General features: G+C 52.7%; 1 protein-coding gene and 1 long non-coding RNA gene across 3 annotated transcripts; both read right to left on the bottom strand.

The window, feature by feature from the left end:
* Positions 1-595: 595 nt before the first annotated feature.
* On the bottom strand, positions 596-6,090 carry LOC117843218 (uncharacterized). Of its 2 annotated transcripts, XR_004637672.2 has the most exons (3): positions 5,857-6,079; positions 5,324-5,768; positions 596-1,135 (listed from the first exon to the last, which is right to left on the bottom strand). It is a non-coding gene; the product is annotated as an uncharacterized lncRNA (long non-coding RNA). The 2 variants fall into 2 exon arrangements; XR_004637671.2 differs by lacking the exon at positions 596-1,135 and having other exon boundaries at positions 5,116-5,768; positions 5,857-6,090.
* A 595-nt stretch (positions 6,091-6,685) lies between these two features.
* On the bottom strand, positions 6,686-8,930 carry LOC117843350 (uncharacterized). Its single transcript, XM_034723926.2, has 4 exons — positions 8,239-8,930; positions 7,903-8,133; positions 7,532-7,811; positions 6,686-7,415 (listed from the first exon to the last, which is right to left on the bottom strand). The coding sequence occupies exons 1-4, from the start codon at positions 8,326-8,328 to the stop codon at positions 7,054-7,056; spliced, it is 963 nt and encodes a 320-aa protein (XP_034579817.1). The 5' UTR covers positions 8,329-8,930; the 3' UTR covers positions 6,686-7,053.
* Positions 8,931-15,347: the final 6,417 nt, after the last annotated feature.

The raw sequence follows: 15,347 nt of genomic DNA on the forward strand, positions 1-15,347 counted from the left end.
GGGCCAGCATCTGCAGCGGGCTCCCGTGACGGCCCGACCGGGCAGCATCCACGGCGCGGGTTGGCCTTGGCCGGCAAGGCAAGCCCTCCCGGCCGCACGTGGCCTCGGGCTTCGACGTTCCCAACGGTGGGCCCGAGTGTATCAGCCTCTGTGTTCGCGGCGACCCACATGTCAGCCGCATAATATGTCTAGCACAGACAACAGAGAGCGGCCGTTACAGGCCACGCGTCCTCACCATACACAGGTCAGCCCAGCCCCTGCCAAAGTCAGCGCCATGGTGATCAGAAGGCCCGACCAGCTTGGACCATGCAGGCATGCAGCTCCAGGTGCCAAGCCGTAGTAGTTTGACTCCTTGGATGACTCTACTGCTGCTTATTGTCACCTTTCCTTCCCCAGCAAGTGGTGTCACAGTGAAGATGATATTGCTTAGGCCTTGTTTAGTTCACCCCCAAATTCCAAATTTGGCACTATGCAAAAAGAAGATTCCCCATCACATCAAACTTGCGGTACATGCATGGAGTACTGAATGTAGACGAAATCAAAAACTAATTGCACAGTTTTGTTGTACTTTGCGAGATGAATCTTTCGAGCCTAATTGGTCAATATTTGGATAATAATTCACAAATACAAACGAAACGCTACAGTGTTGCTACAGTAATTTGGGCACCTCAAAGTTGGGCAACTAAACAAGCCCTAACCATCTTGAAGCGGGCTGTAGCCGTTGTTGGCCTGTTGCCCATCAGTAGCACATAGTACAGCTTGGAGGACTGTTCAGGAGGCAGCCGCGTGCAAGGGACACACATTGCTAACTAATTCAGTACTAGTACTTGCTAGATACGCGCAGAACAACATGCCAAGTAAGGCCCTCCAGCAACAACATGCCTCTCCTCTCCTGTGGGGACTGGGGAGCTACGAGTGCAACCGGCCAGGCAAGGTCCCGTGCGAGGCCACAGCAGCAGTGGCAGAAGGCGTTGAGTTGGGAGTTGGGGATGACGGCTTCGGATGGGGAGAACAACATGCAGGCCAGGCACTTGGGTAGCCAGGGGCAGGCTAGGCTGCCACTCCCGCACTAAACATGATGGAGAGACGAGAGTCTGCCGACCAAGGAGACGCCACCAAACTTGAAATAAGCCACCTGAAGCGAAAAGAAAAATGTTAAGTAGAATTAGCCCCTTGATACCATCCTTACTGAGAATGTAATGCATATTTCCAGATGAGCTACAAATTATACATGATTGAGATAAGGCATTGCAAACAACATACGAAATGAAGCATATGGATGATAGGAACAAATAACCATATATGCAATTTATCATGAGATGACAAATGGTAATCAATATTTACTATAAGAAAAAAAATGAATCCATAAGATATAGGTGTATCGTTGAAGTAAAGTCCGATTTCATATCATCCTTAAACACATGAAACTGAACCTATAGTATGTAGAACTTGCAGCTCTTAAGATATAATTTGCCAAGTCCAATTTCATATCATACCTAAGAATGTAGAACTTGCATATCTTAAGATGTAATTTGTCAAGTCCTAATGACACTTCTGTAAAGTAAAGTACTGCTGATCTTAAATTCTTAATTTCAACTATAACTAATTATCTATTGCAGGCTTGCAGCACAATATGATGAAAATATTGTCCATGTAGAATTCATGCATAATAGAAAAAAATTATGCTGTGGGAACAAATGTGATCGCAAAGAATGGTAAGGTTGTCCGTTTACTGTACCTTAGCCTGAAAAACAACACATACATCTTGAGGTCAGGTTTCAAATATGGTTAATAATGAGGTAAAATGAGGTGGTACAAAAGAGCCTTATTCCAAACTGCTGCACAGGTTAAAGGTTGTGCTATATTCAGGTGTAAGACACAACACTGGATAGTCTGTCTACAACAAAAGGCCAACACTTTATATGCCTCATACGTCATGTACATATCTTGCTCCCTTCGCTCATAAGATCTCCTAAAATTAATTATAGTTTAAGAGATGATTTTGTTTTCTGCATTACTTACTCAGATCCAAAACTTGTGCATTCAAGATAGCAAAATCAAGCATCAAGATCTCTAAAACCTATTGTCAAAGAACAATACAAGGTTTTAGCTCCAGTGAGAAACCAAAGTCCAGCAGAAACCAAGACCTTTGGCAAAGTGGACCGGATATAATATTGGGGGTAAGGGCCAAGTTTCAATATTTACTCAACAATAACTGATCCTTCATAATTAGGCTAACATTCTCTGGGACCCCCAGAGGCAGAGGAGCATCAAGATAGGAGCAAACAAATAAAAGTTAGACAATCAAACAAGTCTTCACAGAAAATTATCACATGGACATGCCACAGAATTAAGCTAGTATTTTCATACCAACATACAGTTATTATGCGGCCAAGAAAGATTGTTGAGCATGTTGTAGTCAACATGCCCATGTCCATGAGTAAAGAAACAGCAGGCTCAGCACAAAACTGTGACTTGATATCTCTACCTATTATTAAAGCAAGTAACGTCTCTGTCTGGATTTTCGTCCGTCGTGGTTATTTTGCAAAAAAGTACCTTGACTTTTTAGTAATCAACCCGCAGTCCAAATGTTGAAAAGAGGGGAGCTCGGGTAGAAAAAGAAGGGAAGGGAGGGGGTTAACGGGAAAAACACTTCTCCTTTCTTCACAACAGAGAGGCGGAGGGAGATTGGGCGCGGGCGGCCGGCAGCGTCGGTGGTGCGGCGGCCGGCGTCCTGAGCTCGGCCGCGGCCGTGAAGAATAGGAGGAGGGAGAGTTTGAAGGGAGGTCCTCTCTCCTCCTCACCTCGGCGAAGGAAGCGCTGGAGGCGGCGACGGATCTGGACACAGACCCGTGGATCTCGTCCGGCAACCTCGAGCACACGCTGCACAGGTCCAGGGATTCGGCGGGGCGCGTCGTGGAGCGGATGCAGCACACGCTGACCGCCGCGCGGGTGCCCTGGAAGTCGCTCCTGTCCGTGCTCTCGTCGGCCAACCAGGAGGTGCGGTCTGGGTTCGAGCTGCGGGTGGCCGCGCTGCTCGACGACATCACCGCCGCCAGCGCCGCGCGGCGGGCCGCCATTGTCTCCGCGGGCGGAGGTGCCGTCGTCGACTGGCTGCTCGACAGCGTCATGCGGGGGGCCACGCAGGCCGAGGCTGCCAGGGCCCTTGCGCACCTGGTGGCTGACCCCCTGGGTCGCGCCCGCCGTTCTCGGGCGCCCGCGCGCGGTCCCTACCTCCTTCAGTTCATCTTCTCGTACCAGCCCACGCGCGGCAAGAAGGTAATGACGGGTCTTCAACCTATTTTTTCGGCTTTGGTTGATTGCTGTAATGTGGTTTGGTACAAGCTTGCAATAGTTTAATTCCACAGAAGTATTCAGATGTTGAGTGAGTATAGCTTGTGGCCTAGCTTATGATCATACTCAGGTGTACTTCAGTTTACGAGAAGCAGCAGCCAAATTTTTTAATGTTCTGGGCTCTTGCTTTTTTTGAGATACAATTAGTTCGTTGTACCTAACATATTTTCTTTTTTGAGACAGAAATCTTCATTCGATGGTTCAGATCATTCTTAAGGGAGGAGCATGCTTGTGGCTGCACTTATGGATATCATCACTTCAAACTGTGATAATGCAGACTACTCGTCGTTTCAGCCTTTGCTGCCTGCAGATGCTGATACAAGAGACATTGCAGCAGTAATTGAAGTCATTGAGCAAGGGGGGATGCATTTTGATGATCATGAGGATAACAGCAGAAATGATGGTGACACAGGATTAAAAGGTATAGGTATTAAAGTGCTTGGTGGAACTACTATATTGGGATTCTCTAGAGGAAACAACTCCTTGGAGTTGGATAACTCAGATGATATGCTGAAAGTCTCACATAACAGTAGAAGATTAGTGGCGCAACAGACTGCTATTGAGTCGCCCCATCGCCGACTCTCCCAGTCGGCGCCATCAAGGATAGGAGGGTGGTACATGGAGGTGGATCCCTCGGATGCGCCACAATCTCTGTGGCCCTATGCCTCTTCGCGCTCTCCCTCTTCTCCTCATGGCTGCTCCGCGAGGTCGTTGTTCCCGTTCCGCATTCAGCCCCGGTGCCGTTTCAGGAGGAGCAGCTCGCCAAGTTCACCGGCCGCGCAGGTCTGTGTCCTTGGCTCCTTACCCTGCTTGCTATTGCTACGGATAAGTAGTTACTCTGCTGGGTTTGGCATTTAGCAAATTTTGAGCTTGGATTCACGAGACCGTGCGTTGCGTGCGCATGAGATGTTCGTGAAAATACCAAGCATGGCTGCCTTGGTTGCATTGCACAGCAGGTACTTCTAAAATTGCCAAACAGACATAGTAGGCCAAGAATCAATGCATGTAAAAAGTTCATGCGTTGAGACGGGATCTGGATATTATTTATATAGATAATACATGTAATGTTTAAGATCTTCACCCGTAGACCCGTAGCAACGCACGGGCTGCATCCGCTCCACGACGCGCCCCGCCGAATCCCTGGACCTGTGCAGCGTGTGCTCGAGGTTGCCGGACGGGATCCACGGGTCTGTGTCCAGATCCGTCGCCGCCTCCAGCGCTTCCTTCGCCGAGGTGAGGAGGAGAGAGGACCTCCCTTCACACTCTCCCTCCTCCTATTCTTCACGGCCGCGGCCGAGCTCAGGACGCCGGCCGCCGCACCACCGACGCTGCCGGCCGCCCGCACCCAATCTCCCTCCGCCTCTCTGTTGTGAAGAAAGGAGAAGTGTTTTTCCCGTTAACCCCCTCCCTTCCCTTCTTTTTCTACCCGAGCTCCCCTCTTTTCAACATTTGGACTGCGGGTTGATTACTAAAAAGTCAAAGTACTTTTTTGCAAAATAACCACGGAGACGTTACTTGCTTTAATAATAGCTTAATAATAGGTAGAGATTTGCTCTGATCTGGTCAAGATGAAGCAAGAGTTTATTTCATTGGACATGGACGAATACAATTGATGGTATCAAACACTCTTAAGGCAGAACTAAGCAACACTTTGGATCATGTGACAAATCAAGCCAAGAATAGAGCTCCCATCCAGTAAAACAAGACAGCAACAGACAGGGTAGAACCGTAGAAGTGTCTCAGAGGATTAAATCCATAGTCAAACAAAAGGGAACCAACTCCCAACCTGACGTTACTGACAATTTAAAATGTTTACAACAGGTGCAGGATTCGAGGTTACATGATTCGCCATTATAGAACATGGTTGCGATTGTGTCCGTCACAAGCCATTCAATCAGGTATCAAATATACTAACAGGTATGCCAAATTAGTCGCCATATGCAGCTTGTAAAGAGCACTGCGAGCTCACCTGGAGCACGAGGAGCGGGAAGGCTGAAATGCCGTCAACCGGCCGGGGTGATTGCTGTAACCGCCAGGATGATGCGTCTGAGCTCCATGGTGAGCGCGAAGTCGCTGTGGGAATCTACGGCGGCGCGGGCGCATCGGCCTCGACGAAGGGCACCCCCGTTGCAGCCGATCTCCACCCTCCCGTCCTCGTCCCGCGTGAGCCGCCCCGATATCGGATCGAACGGCAGGAGCGCCGCCGGTGCGTGCCGCGTCCGCTCACCGTCGAAGAACCTTCCGGAGCGGCTCGGTAGAAGTAGATGCTGGGCTTGCGGAAGTGCGGCAGCACAAGGTCGAGTTTTTTTTTCTTTTTTAGGACTCCACAAGGTCGAGGTTGGAACTCCACAGCCGCGCCATCACATTTCCCGCTCCGGCCGCACCATCGTCAATCGCATCACTGTGGTTGCCATCTGCATCCACCGGCATTCCATTCGACCCAACAGCGCATAAGCACCCAAGATCGCGAGATCGAAGCCTAGGAGAGCAAAGGAGACCAACCTCAGTGAAACGCGGCACTGCAGGTCAGATCTGCGGCGGTGAGACCGGCAAAACTCTAGACGAATCCAACGGGCGGTTAGGTGTTGGCCGCAGGCCCGCAGCTCTTGGTGGGTGAGTGCCGAGTGGAGGCGAGGCGGAGAGCACGGAGCCGGCCAGCAGGGAGGACCTGTGAGGCTGTGAGTCTGTGACGGTTTTCCGCTTCCCGAGTCTTTTTGCGCGATTCGTCCTCTCCACGGCGAGACGGCCCACGACCCACGGCCCACGGCGCTATGCTTCTGACAATTGGGTCATCTTCGCGTATGGTAATAGGTACTTACCAATTCCAAATTGCAGAAAGTTTTGATTTAATTGGATTCATAAATTTTGCTAGTCATCTAGATATACACTGTGTCCATATACATAGAAAAATTATAAGTTTAGAAAAGCTATAATGAGTAGTGGGTTGCCTCCTTGTTCCTTTTGCTAGTATATAAAAAACGGCTTGTTTTGCTATCATTTTTTTTAATAAAGGCACACGAATAACATGAATGCATGTATACGTACACCAATAAATACATACCCACAATGACACAAAATGCTACTCTTATGACTTCTGAGCGTAACACATAGCAAATACCAAATCAATATTCTAAAATTGATGAAACCATAAATAACCTAGTCTTACTGTCGCACATCACTTCCCAATATATTTCAATATTACTCTCCAACTAGTCCTCAAGTCTTTAACTAGTCTCTTTTTCAAGAGGTTCAAGACTAATCAAAGAGGGATTAACTTAGTTAAAAACCTTCCGCTATCTGTAGCTACGCACGAACACGAACACAGAGCGAGTACAGATAAAACGAAGGCGATCATGCGCAAACATATTCATTCCACTTATCAACTCCAGTCCAGAGTCCACATTCTCAAACTTTGAAGAAACGTCAGTTGGCTTGACGAGAAAGAAGGGGGGAAACAACAGTCACCAATCCCAGCAAGCACTTCGGCACGTATGATCGTATCCGACAAGAACACCATCGCCTCGTGTCAAAAAACGGGTGGCTTTCACCGTCTCCCTGAAATCACCTCCTCTGCTCGGTAGCTCACGCTTTTCATAGCCCCAAACTCAAAAGCAGAGCAACCGGAGTCCGGGGCCGGGAGGTGATCCTACACTACTTTACTAGTTACTACCATGTCCTTCCTGCTCTGATTCGAGCCGTTCACCACGACCACGTGACCGGGCTTGGCTGGTAGCTCGCGGCCGGGAGCTGCAGCTGCTGCGGAGCAACGCAGTGCTGCGGCGGCCACTGCTGATGGTGGAACGCCTCCCCCTGCAGCGCGCCACCAGCTGCGGTCGTGGGCTGCCCCTCCACGTCGTGCTCGACATCCATGGACGCGCCGTCGCTGTCCTGATCAGCGTCCATCATCTCCGCGGCCGCCGCTGCGGAGCTGGAGCCGGCATGGGTATGGGCGTGGATCTGGGCGGGCGCCCACGGGACCATGGCCAGGTGGAGGTTCTCGTCCCTGGCGGCCAGCTCCTCGAACAGAGCCCTGTGGTTGCTCGCCTCGTGCAGCATGGTGCCTGCAGGATCAAATTCTGAAGCCGCTTAGTTTCAGGATTTCAGACATCGAACAGAAGTTGCTCAAATTAATTTGGGGGGAGAGGAGCAGGCAAAAAACAGGGGAGGAGGCACGTACTCTTGAGCCCGTGGATCCAGTCGGGGCAGACGTGGAGAGAAGTCCCCGGCCGGAGCGGGCCTTGCAGGAGGTTGCGCGCCGCCTCGGCGGGCTGGTACACCACGATCGCGCGCTCGTCGTTCACCACCGGCGCGCCCACGCCGACCGCCGCGGCCTGCGGCGCCATGTCGCCGCTCATCCCCACCTCCTCCACCACCACGAAAGGCCGCGGCGGCACGCTCGCGCCGGGCTGGTCAAGCGGGGCGCCCACGGCGGGCTCGACAGGCGGCACATCGGCGTCCTGTGCGAGGAGCAATCCAAACACAAACGCACGCGTTAGCAACCTCATCGGTCGGAACAAAGGGGGGAGAGAGCGGGCTGGAGGTGCGTACCAGTCGCCGGATCTTGGTGGCGGGTGCAGGGACCCCGTCGACGTCGAGCCACTGCTGCGGCGCCTCCGCGCCCTTCCTCTTCAGCAACGCCGTCGCGTCCACGGCCGGCGCCGCCACATCGCCGATCACGCGCGCCTCCCCCACCCCGAACGCCTGTTGCGGCGGCACGCCCGCGCCGGGCCCAGCAAGCGGCCCGCCCACGCCGGTCTCGACGGGCGGCACCTCCGCGTCCTGCGTGACCAACCCCCAGCACACAAGCGCACGCGTTAGCAACCACTACACATCCACCGGAAGCGAGGACGAAGGGGAGAGCGCGAGCGGGCAGGAGGTGCTTACGAGTCGGCGGATTTTGGTGGCGGGGACGTGGACCCACGGCTCCGGCGCCGCATCCGCGCCCTTCCGCTTCAGCACCGGCGCGGCGTCCATGGCCGTGACCGACGCGCCCCAACGCCTCCGCTCCTCCCGCTCGGTGTGCGCCTCAGCGAATCGAACCGCGAACCAGTCGGATTGCAATGGCGGTGGGTTTCCGTGCAGAGTTGCGATTGCGGATGATGTAGCGGTTGCGCGCGGGGAACTAAAATGGAGGGAGTGCGAGAGTTGGAGAAGGTTCAGATCGTGACGGATCGCGAGGGCTCTAGAATATTTCCGTCCCCTTTTCGTTTCGCTTCCATTCTCCTCGTCTCGGTCGGTCAGGTACTCAGGTGCCGCGCTGTGCTGTGTTGTGTCAACCTGAACCTGCGTGTGCGTACGGCGCCGGTGGTGGTGCCCACCGTGAACTGGCTCGCGCTGGGACCTTGGAGAGGATCAGGCCTCACACGTGGTCCCCAGCGAGATCTTTTTATCCACGCTCAAGCTCTTGAATTCCAGCAGGGAAAAAATGTGAGAGAATTTTCAAATAGAAAAACTACTAGTTCCTTTCTTAACTCTTAAAAACTTTTCATTTTCTCTATTTGACACCGAGTTCAACGAAACTTTTCATTTTCTCTATTTGACACCGAGTTCAACTTTCGTTCCTTGTATGACACTCTATTAGATTTTCCATCCGAGAATCGTTAAATGCCCGATAAAAAGATGATTTTGCCCCTGTGGACCCACCACCTTTCTCCTCCTCTCCTCCTCTTCCATGTCTCACGGCTACCACTGCCACTGGCCGCCAAGCCTCGTCGCCGGCTAAATTCTCTCCACCTCCTCCACCAAAACCCAATCCCTCGCACCCGAACCTCCCTCACCTAGCGCTCGACCTCCCCGACCTGCTTGTTGGCCAGGACGAGCTCAACCTCTGCCGAGAAGTCAAGATGCCCCCCTTCGTCCTCCATCCATGGGCGAGCCATCCCTTTCCCAACCCAAGCCCCAACCTCTCTCCCTGTCACCATCCCCAGCGTCCGCCGTATCACCCACCCCTACCCCCGCCGCCTCCACATCCACCTCCCCCGCCACCGCCGCTGCCTCATGCCCCAAGAAGGCGTCCCTCCCTCCTCCAACTCCAACCCACCGAAGAAGCCCCGCCTGACGTTTGCGGTCTCGGGCCGACCCTGTCCTTCGACGGCGAGGTGGCCGCCGCCACCTGCGCGACGCTAACCCCACCCTCACCGCCGTCATCAATGCCCATGGCCCCCCGTGTTCCAGTGCCCGTATCACCTGTTCCACTCCCTCGTTCGATCCATCCTCTACCAGCAACTCGCCTTCAAGGCCGCCACCTCCGTCTACTCTTGGTTCCTCTCGCTCCTCGACGGCGAGGCCATCGTGACCCCCGACCGACTTTTTTTTATTTTAGCCCTTTTCATGAAAATTTTTCACAAATAGGCCCCTGGCGGAACCAATTCCAAAAATGGACCTTAGCTTGGCACCAGGATGGCTGGCGCCAAGCTACAGCGTCTTGGCGCCAGCCATCCTGGCACCTAGGTCCCCACCGTCGCCACTGACCGGGCAGCTGACGTGGCGGAGGCTTGGCGCCAGGATCTATGGTGCCAAGGCGTGGCGCCAAGATATATGGCGCCAAGCCTCCCTAGATAAGCCCCTGCCCCTTCTTCCTGGCTGAACCTTCCTCCTCATCCTTCTTCTCTCTCTCAGGTTTTTACTCTCCCTACTTCGCCCTATACTACGAATTGACATTTTAGCTTAGGAAACTTTCATTTGATCCGTGGATCTTGAAGAGCAAGGTATCCTCTCTCCCTCGTAGCTTTTTTTCACATCGATTCGCTATATATTAGTTGCATTTTTTAACTTAGGGTTTCATGCAACTGTAGGATGCCGAGGTATGGAAAAGCTAGGAAACTAAGTTAACCCCAGCGCATGTAGTTATGTTATGTGCTCATTGTTGTGGATGAAATGAAAAACCTTAATTGTAGGTTTATTGTTAAGTGCGTTTGGTTCTTACAACGAAATAAACTAAATTGTAGTTATGGTGCCAAGCTGACCAGAAATGCCTTCGATCCATTGCCTCTACCTAGTGGTGTTCTAGTGCCTATGTGCTTTTACGGCGATCGTTGCAAGGTAGCCAAGTCCGATGAACATGACTCGTATAGGCAGAGGTATTGGATATGTTCCAACTTTGCGTTTGAACCTACACTTCGTCAGCGCCGCATTAACAAGTTAGCTGTGGCGGAACCACCTCGGATTAGCTTGATTAATCAGAGTTTAGCCACCCAACATGCGACACCCCTGGTTAACTCAAACCAACACGAAGCGCCGTCGGACTTCGTCCGATTTAACCACTTTAAAACAGGATCGAGTTCAGCAAACCCACACGAAGGTGAGCGGTTACAGAGAATACAACGAGTCCACGGATTTTAAACAAGTTTTACTCATTTTGGTTCCACCACAAAATCCAACATTTGGGTTTACAAACACAGATCAACAGAGAAGGCTAGCGGAAGACTTCGTCGGGGTCGGACGTCCGGGCGAGACCAGCCGGAACATCACTGAGTCCTCTCCTCGCCGTCCGAGGAGGGGTCCCACTCGACCGTCCAGCCTGGCAGAAGCTGGGGCGGCCAAGCGCCAACAAGGGAGGGGTCGGGAACTGCAACTTCACCTGAAAAACAGGGGCCACAACAAGGCTGAGCTACTAAGCTCAACAAGACTTAACCGGGGAGGAGCCAACTACTCTTCCAACTAGACATGCAAGGCTTCTTGGCTGAGGGGTTTGTTTTGCCAAAAGCACTAAGTAACCTATTTTCAAGTTTTAGCTCCGGTTCTAGATTTACTTACCCGTCTAGGTTGTGCAACCTATTCTAAGCAGACATCGAGCCAAACAAGTGTATAGATAAAAACAACAACATTGCCATTATCAGATTCCTCCTTTACTCAGGGTGACATAGCGATCAAGTAATCTCAAACTGTGAGAGGCAGACGAATCGATTCGAGTTCTTTAACCATGCATGGTGAACCTAGCCCCACGACATCCGCGCACCCGGAGGTCGCTTCCTGTGTCAGCCTTCCCTATCAATCCCCTAACCCGTGTCGGGCCCATTTCCTTTGGTGCAAGGTTCCACAGACCCGGTCTCTGCCGTTCTGTGACCACGCTTTGCCACCACGTGCGACAACCAGCAGGGGAAACTCCGTTCCAAGAACAATGGGGCGACCGCTCACGTCTAGGTTCAATCAGGTACTAGGCTTCCTCATCCCATACTAAGTATGAGGCTAGTACTTTCAAACACTTGATCACGAACACCACCACTGTCGGGCCTTAGCAAGTTTTCATAGACAGACGGGGCGACCATCCAACCACCAAAGTGTTACCAACCCTGCCCCGTCCATCGTCCTTATAGTTGTAACAGGAGAGTAAACATGCAACTCCTACAACTCGCGAGTGACAGGAGATCACTCGACTTTTACCGTCTCCTATTTAAGCAATGCAGCTACTCGGTCCAACAGCTAGTGCTCATATCAAGGGTTACTAAGTCATGTATCTAGGGTTTCACACAACTCCTAAACGTAAATGCACAATCATGCTATTCGGAAGGCATGTGCAAGTTTGGCAAAAACACGTAGGATTTTCATGCAACCGGGGCTTGCCTGCAAACAAAGAGGGCGGAAACTGCTCGACTTCGGGGGCGGCTTCGACTTCAGCGGGCAGGAACTCGGCTACAGCTTCTTCTTCGGGCGTCGGGTGCAGCTCGTAGAAGCCGTCAGCGAGATGCAACTCTACACGAATGCCATTCAGGGGTTAGCTTAAACGTTTAAGTCGACAGCAACCCTGGCTCCCCTGAGCCCAGAAACTCGCGACAAAGAGCAGGAAGTTAAGGTTGTTTGAGAGAGCTGATGGTGATCATGAGGTAAGGGTAGGAAGGAAGCTAGTGGTCTGATCCTTGAACTAGAGGATGCGATAACTGGGATCCTCAGACGAAAGCGCTGAAGGGTTCCCACGTTTTACACTTACACCCTCAAGTTGAAGAAAAGATCACAGCCAGACCCTCGGGCGAGACGGACAAGGGTCGGCGAACAGACAGGGTCGGACGAGACGGAACTGGGGTCGGGCGGATAGGAGGGGTCGGTCGAGGCGGACTTAGGGTCGGCACTCACCTTCTTCTTGAAAGGAAAGCTTGGGGTCGGGAAGAGGCAGACTTGGGCGTGGAACTAAAGCTTCGATCAGGGACTAAGATTGGCGATACTCCGGTGGCAGCGCTGTTTCTTGCTGATCACAAGAGAGCTCTACGCAGCACAAGGAGCACGCTGCTGGTGACTTGGTTGAACTGAGAAGGAACTGGGAGATGAACTTTTCAAGAACTGGGTGGGTGGCACTAGAAGCTTGAGCAGGGAGCTAGAGGAAACTAAGGGCAACAAAGGCGGAGGGAACTCCGACGACGGGGGCATTCCTTTTATAGCTGCTGGAGCAGGGGAACGGAAACGTCGCGGAGAGAGAGAAGGGGAGCGGCGCGAAGGCCGGGGAGAAGCAATGGAGTGCTCTGCCATGGCGGCGATTGAGCAAACCGGGCGGTGCTGCAGAACTTCGGGTGTGACGCCAGCGATCATTTCACTACTCCGTCAGGGCGGCGTAGGCGCGGGTAGACCGGTGGTTGGGATTTGGCGGAGAGCGGGCGTCGTCGTGCGGGAGAGGTGATAGAAGCGACCGGGTAAACGGCGCTAGGATCGAGGGCGCACAGGTGGGAGAACAAGCGGACGCGGCGCAGGGGAGAGCGCGGAACAACAGATTGTCGGGCGGCTTCTGACAGAGCGGGGAAAAGGAACTGTCACGGCCGCGGTCGGGGTTGGCGGTGGGGGAATCGTCATGTAGCGACGACCGGGCGGCGCAACTGTTGCTGGAAGGGACGGAAAAGACGGGCGACATCGGTCTCCGGGGCCGGGATCTGGTATCGCGATGATGGGCGCGGGGGACGAGGGTCTGCAGAAAGGGTGCAGAGGGCTTCCGCTGCCATTGGGGAAAAGGGCGCGGGAACCCACTTGGTCGCTTGCCAGAGACAAAACTGAGCGGTGGCGCCGGAGAAGATGAGCCACGTGGCAGGAAAGCTCTGAGGCGGCCATGCAACTCGAGTGCGGCTGGTGCGGGGGATCTGGAAAAGATCTCACGGGTCCACCGGGGGAAAAAGATCGGACGGGTGAGGAAGATCAGCAGGATCCGACGGAGGGCTGAACTCGCCAGGGTCGGGAAAAAGAACGAAGCGGTAGGGGTCGGATCTCAGGGGTCGGGACTGGCGGAAGACTGAGCACTTAGGTGCGGTCAACAGAGCAACTGACTGAGGTTAAGGGCTGAGATCAAACCTAACTCGGACACATGGAAAACATCATGTATGGCTGATAGCTGTTCTGGGAGTTGGATCCGGTAAGCAACAGGCCCACATTTCTCCACAATCTCGTAAGGGCCAACATAGCGGGGAGCTAACTTGCCCTTTATTCCAAACCGTTGCACTCCTTTGGTTGGGGAGACTCGAAGGTACACATGATCACCAAGGTCGAACTGTAGGGGTCTCCTCCTCTGGTCAGAGTAACTCTTCTGTCGCAATTGGGCAGCCTTGAGATTTGCCTGAATTACCTTCACTTGCTCCTCGGCTGCTATTACTAAGTCAGGGCCATAAACTTGTCTCTCTCCTGGTTGGGACCAGTTCAAGGGTGTCCTGCATCTTCGGCCGTACAGGGCCTCAAACGGTGCCATCTTCAAACTGGCCTGGTAGCTGTTATTGTAGGAGAACTCTGCTAAGGGCAGGCACTTGTCCCAGTTTTTGTCATAGTGGATGACACAAGCTCTTAACATGTCTTCGAGGATCTGATTTACTCTCTCGGTTTGGCCATCGGTTTGGGGATGATACGTTGAGCTTCGGATGAGCTTTGTGCCCATAGATGCTTGTAGTTGCTCCCAAAAACGTGCCACAAACTGAACTCCTCTGTCTGAGACTATAGTCTTGGGTACACCATGTAGGGAAACGATACGGTCGAGGTACAACTCTGCGTACTGGCTGGCGGTGTAGGTGGTACGCACAGGAAGGAAATGTGCCGTCTTGGTCAGACGGTCCACTATAACCCAGATAGAATCATACCGTTGAGTTGTCAGGGGTAACCCAACTATGAAGTCCATGCTGATGTCTTCCCATTTCCAAGAGGGAATGGGTAGCGGCTGCAAGGTTCCTGCTACCTTCAAGTGACTGGCCTTAACACGTTGACAAGTGTCGCATTCTGAAACATAACGAGCTATCTCCGGTTTCATCCCACTCCACCAAAAGGTCTGACGGAGATCCTGGTACATCTTGTTGCTGCCAGGGTGGATGGAGAACTTGGAAAGATGAGCTTCATCTAGGATTTGCTTCCTTAACTCGGGGTCGGCGGGCACTACTAGTCGGTCTCCATAGTACACACCTCCCGTTTGGTCCTGCCGAAAAAGCTTATATCCCTCGTCTTTTACCAAGACCTTACTGATGATCCGTTTTACTTCTTCATCCTTAGCTTGTGCTGACCGAATCCGGTCCTCTAAAACTGAGTCAAAGATGATGTGATCAAGGGTTCCATGGGGAACAAGCTCTAGACTTAGTTTTCCCATCTCGTGACACAAAGTGTTGGTGAAGGCGGTGAACAACAAACAGTTGCACTGAGGTTTGCGACTGAGGGCGTCGGCCACCACATTGGCCTTGCCGGGATGATAGTGCACTTCCAAGTCATAATCCTTTATCAACTCCAGCCATCTTCTCTGACGCATGTTGGGGTCGGCTTGCGTGAAGATGTACTTGAGGCTCTTGTGGTCGGTATAGATGTTGCAGTGAGCTCCCATTAAGTAGTGCCTCCATATCTTCAAGGCGTGTATCGCTGCTGCCAACTCAAGGTCATGTGTCGGGTAGTTCAGCTCATGAGGTCGCAACGCACGTGAGGCATAGGCAATGACTCGGTTGTCTTGCATAAGAACACACCCGAGTCCAGTGCCGGAGGCGTCACAGTATACGTCATACGGCCTGGAGGGGTCGGGTTGAGCCAAAACTGGGGCGGTGGTTAACAAGTGCTTC

This window comes from Setaria viridis, chromosome 2 (assembly GCF_005286985.2).
Source record: "Setaria viridis chromosome 2, Setaria_viridis_v4.0, whole genome shotgun sequence".
NCBI classification, from domain to species: domain Eukaryota; kingdom Viridiplantae; phylum Streptophyta; class Magnoliopsida; order Poales; family Poaceae; genus Setaria; species Setaria viridis.

What these genes read in the sequence shown, in the direction of transcription:
- LOC117843350 (XM_034723926.2), bottom strand. Translation starts at nt 8,328, where the DNA reads ATGGACGCCGCGCCGGTGCTGAAGCGGAAGGGCGCGGATGCGGCGCCG. An exon ending in CCACCAAAATCCGCCGACTC is followed by an intron (nt 8,134 to 8,238) that starts GTAAGCACCTCC and finishes TTGGTCACGCAG; the next exon opens with GACGCGGAGGTGCCGCCCGT. An exon ending in CTGGATCCACGGGCTCAAGA is followed by an intron (nt 7,416 to 7,531) that starts GTACGTGCCTCC and finishes TTGATCCTGCAG; the next exon opens with GCACCATGCTGCACGAGGCG.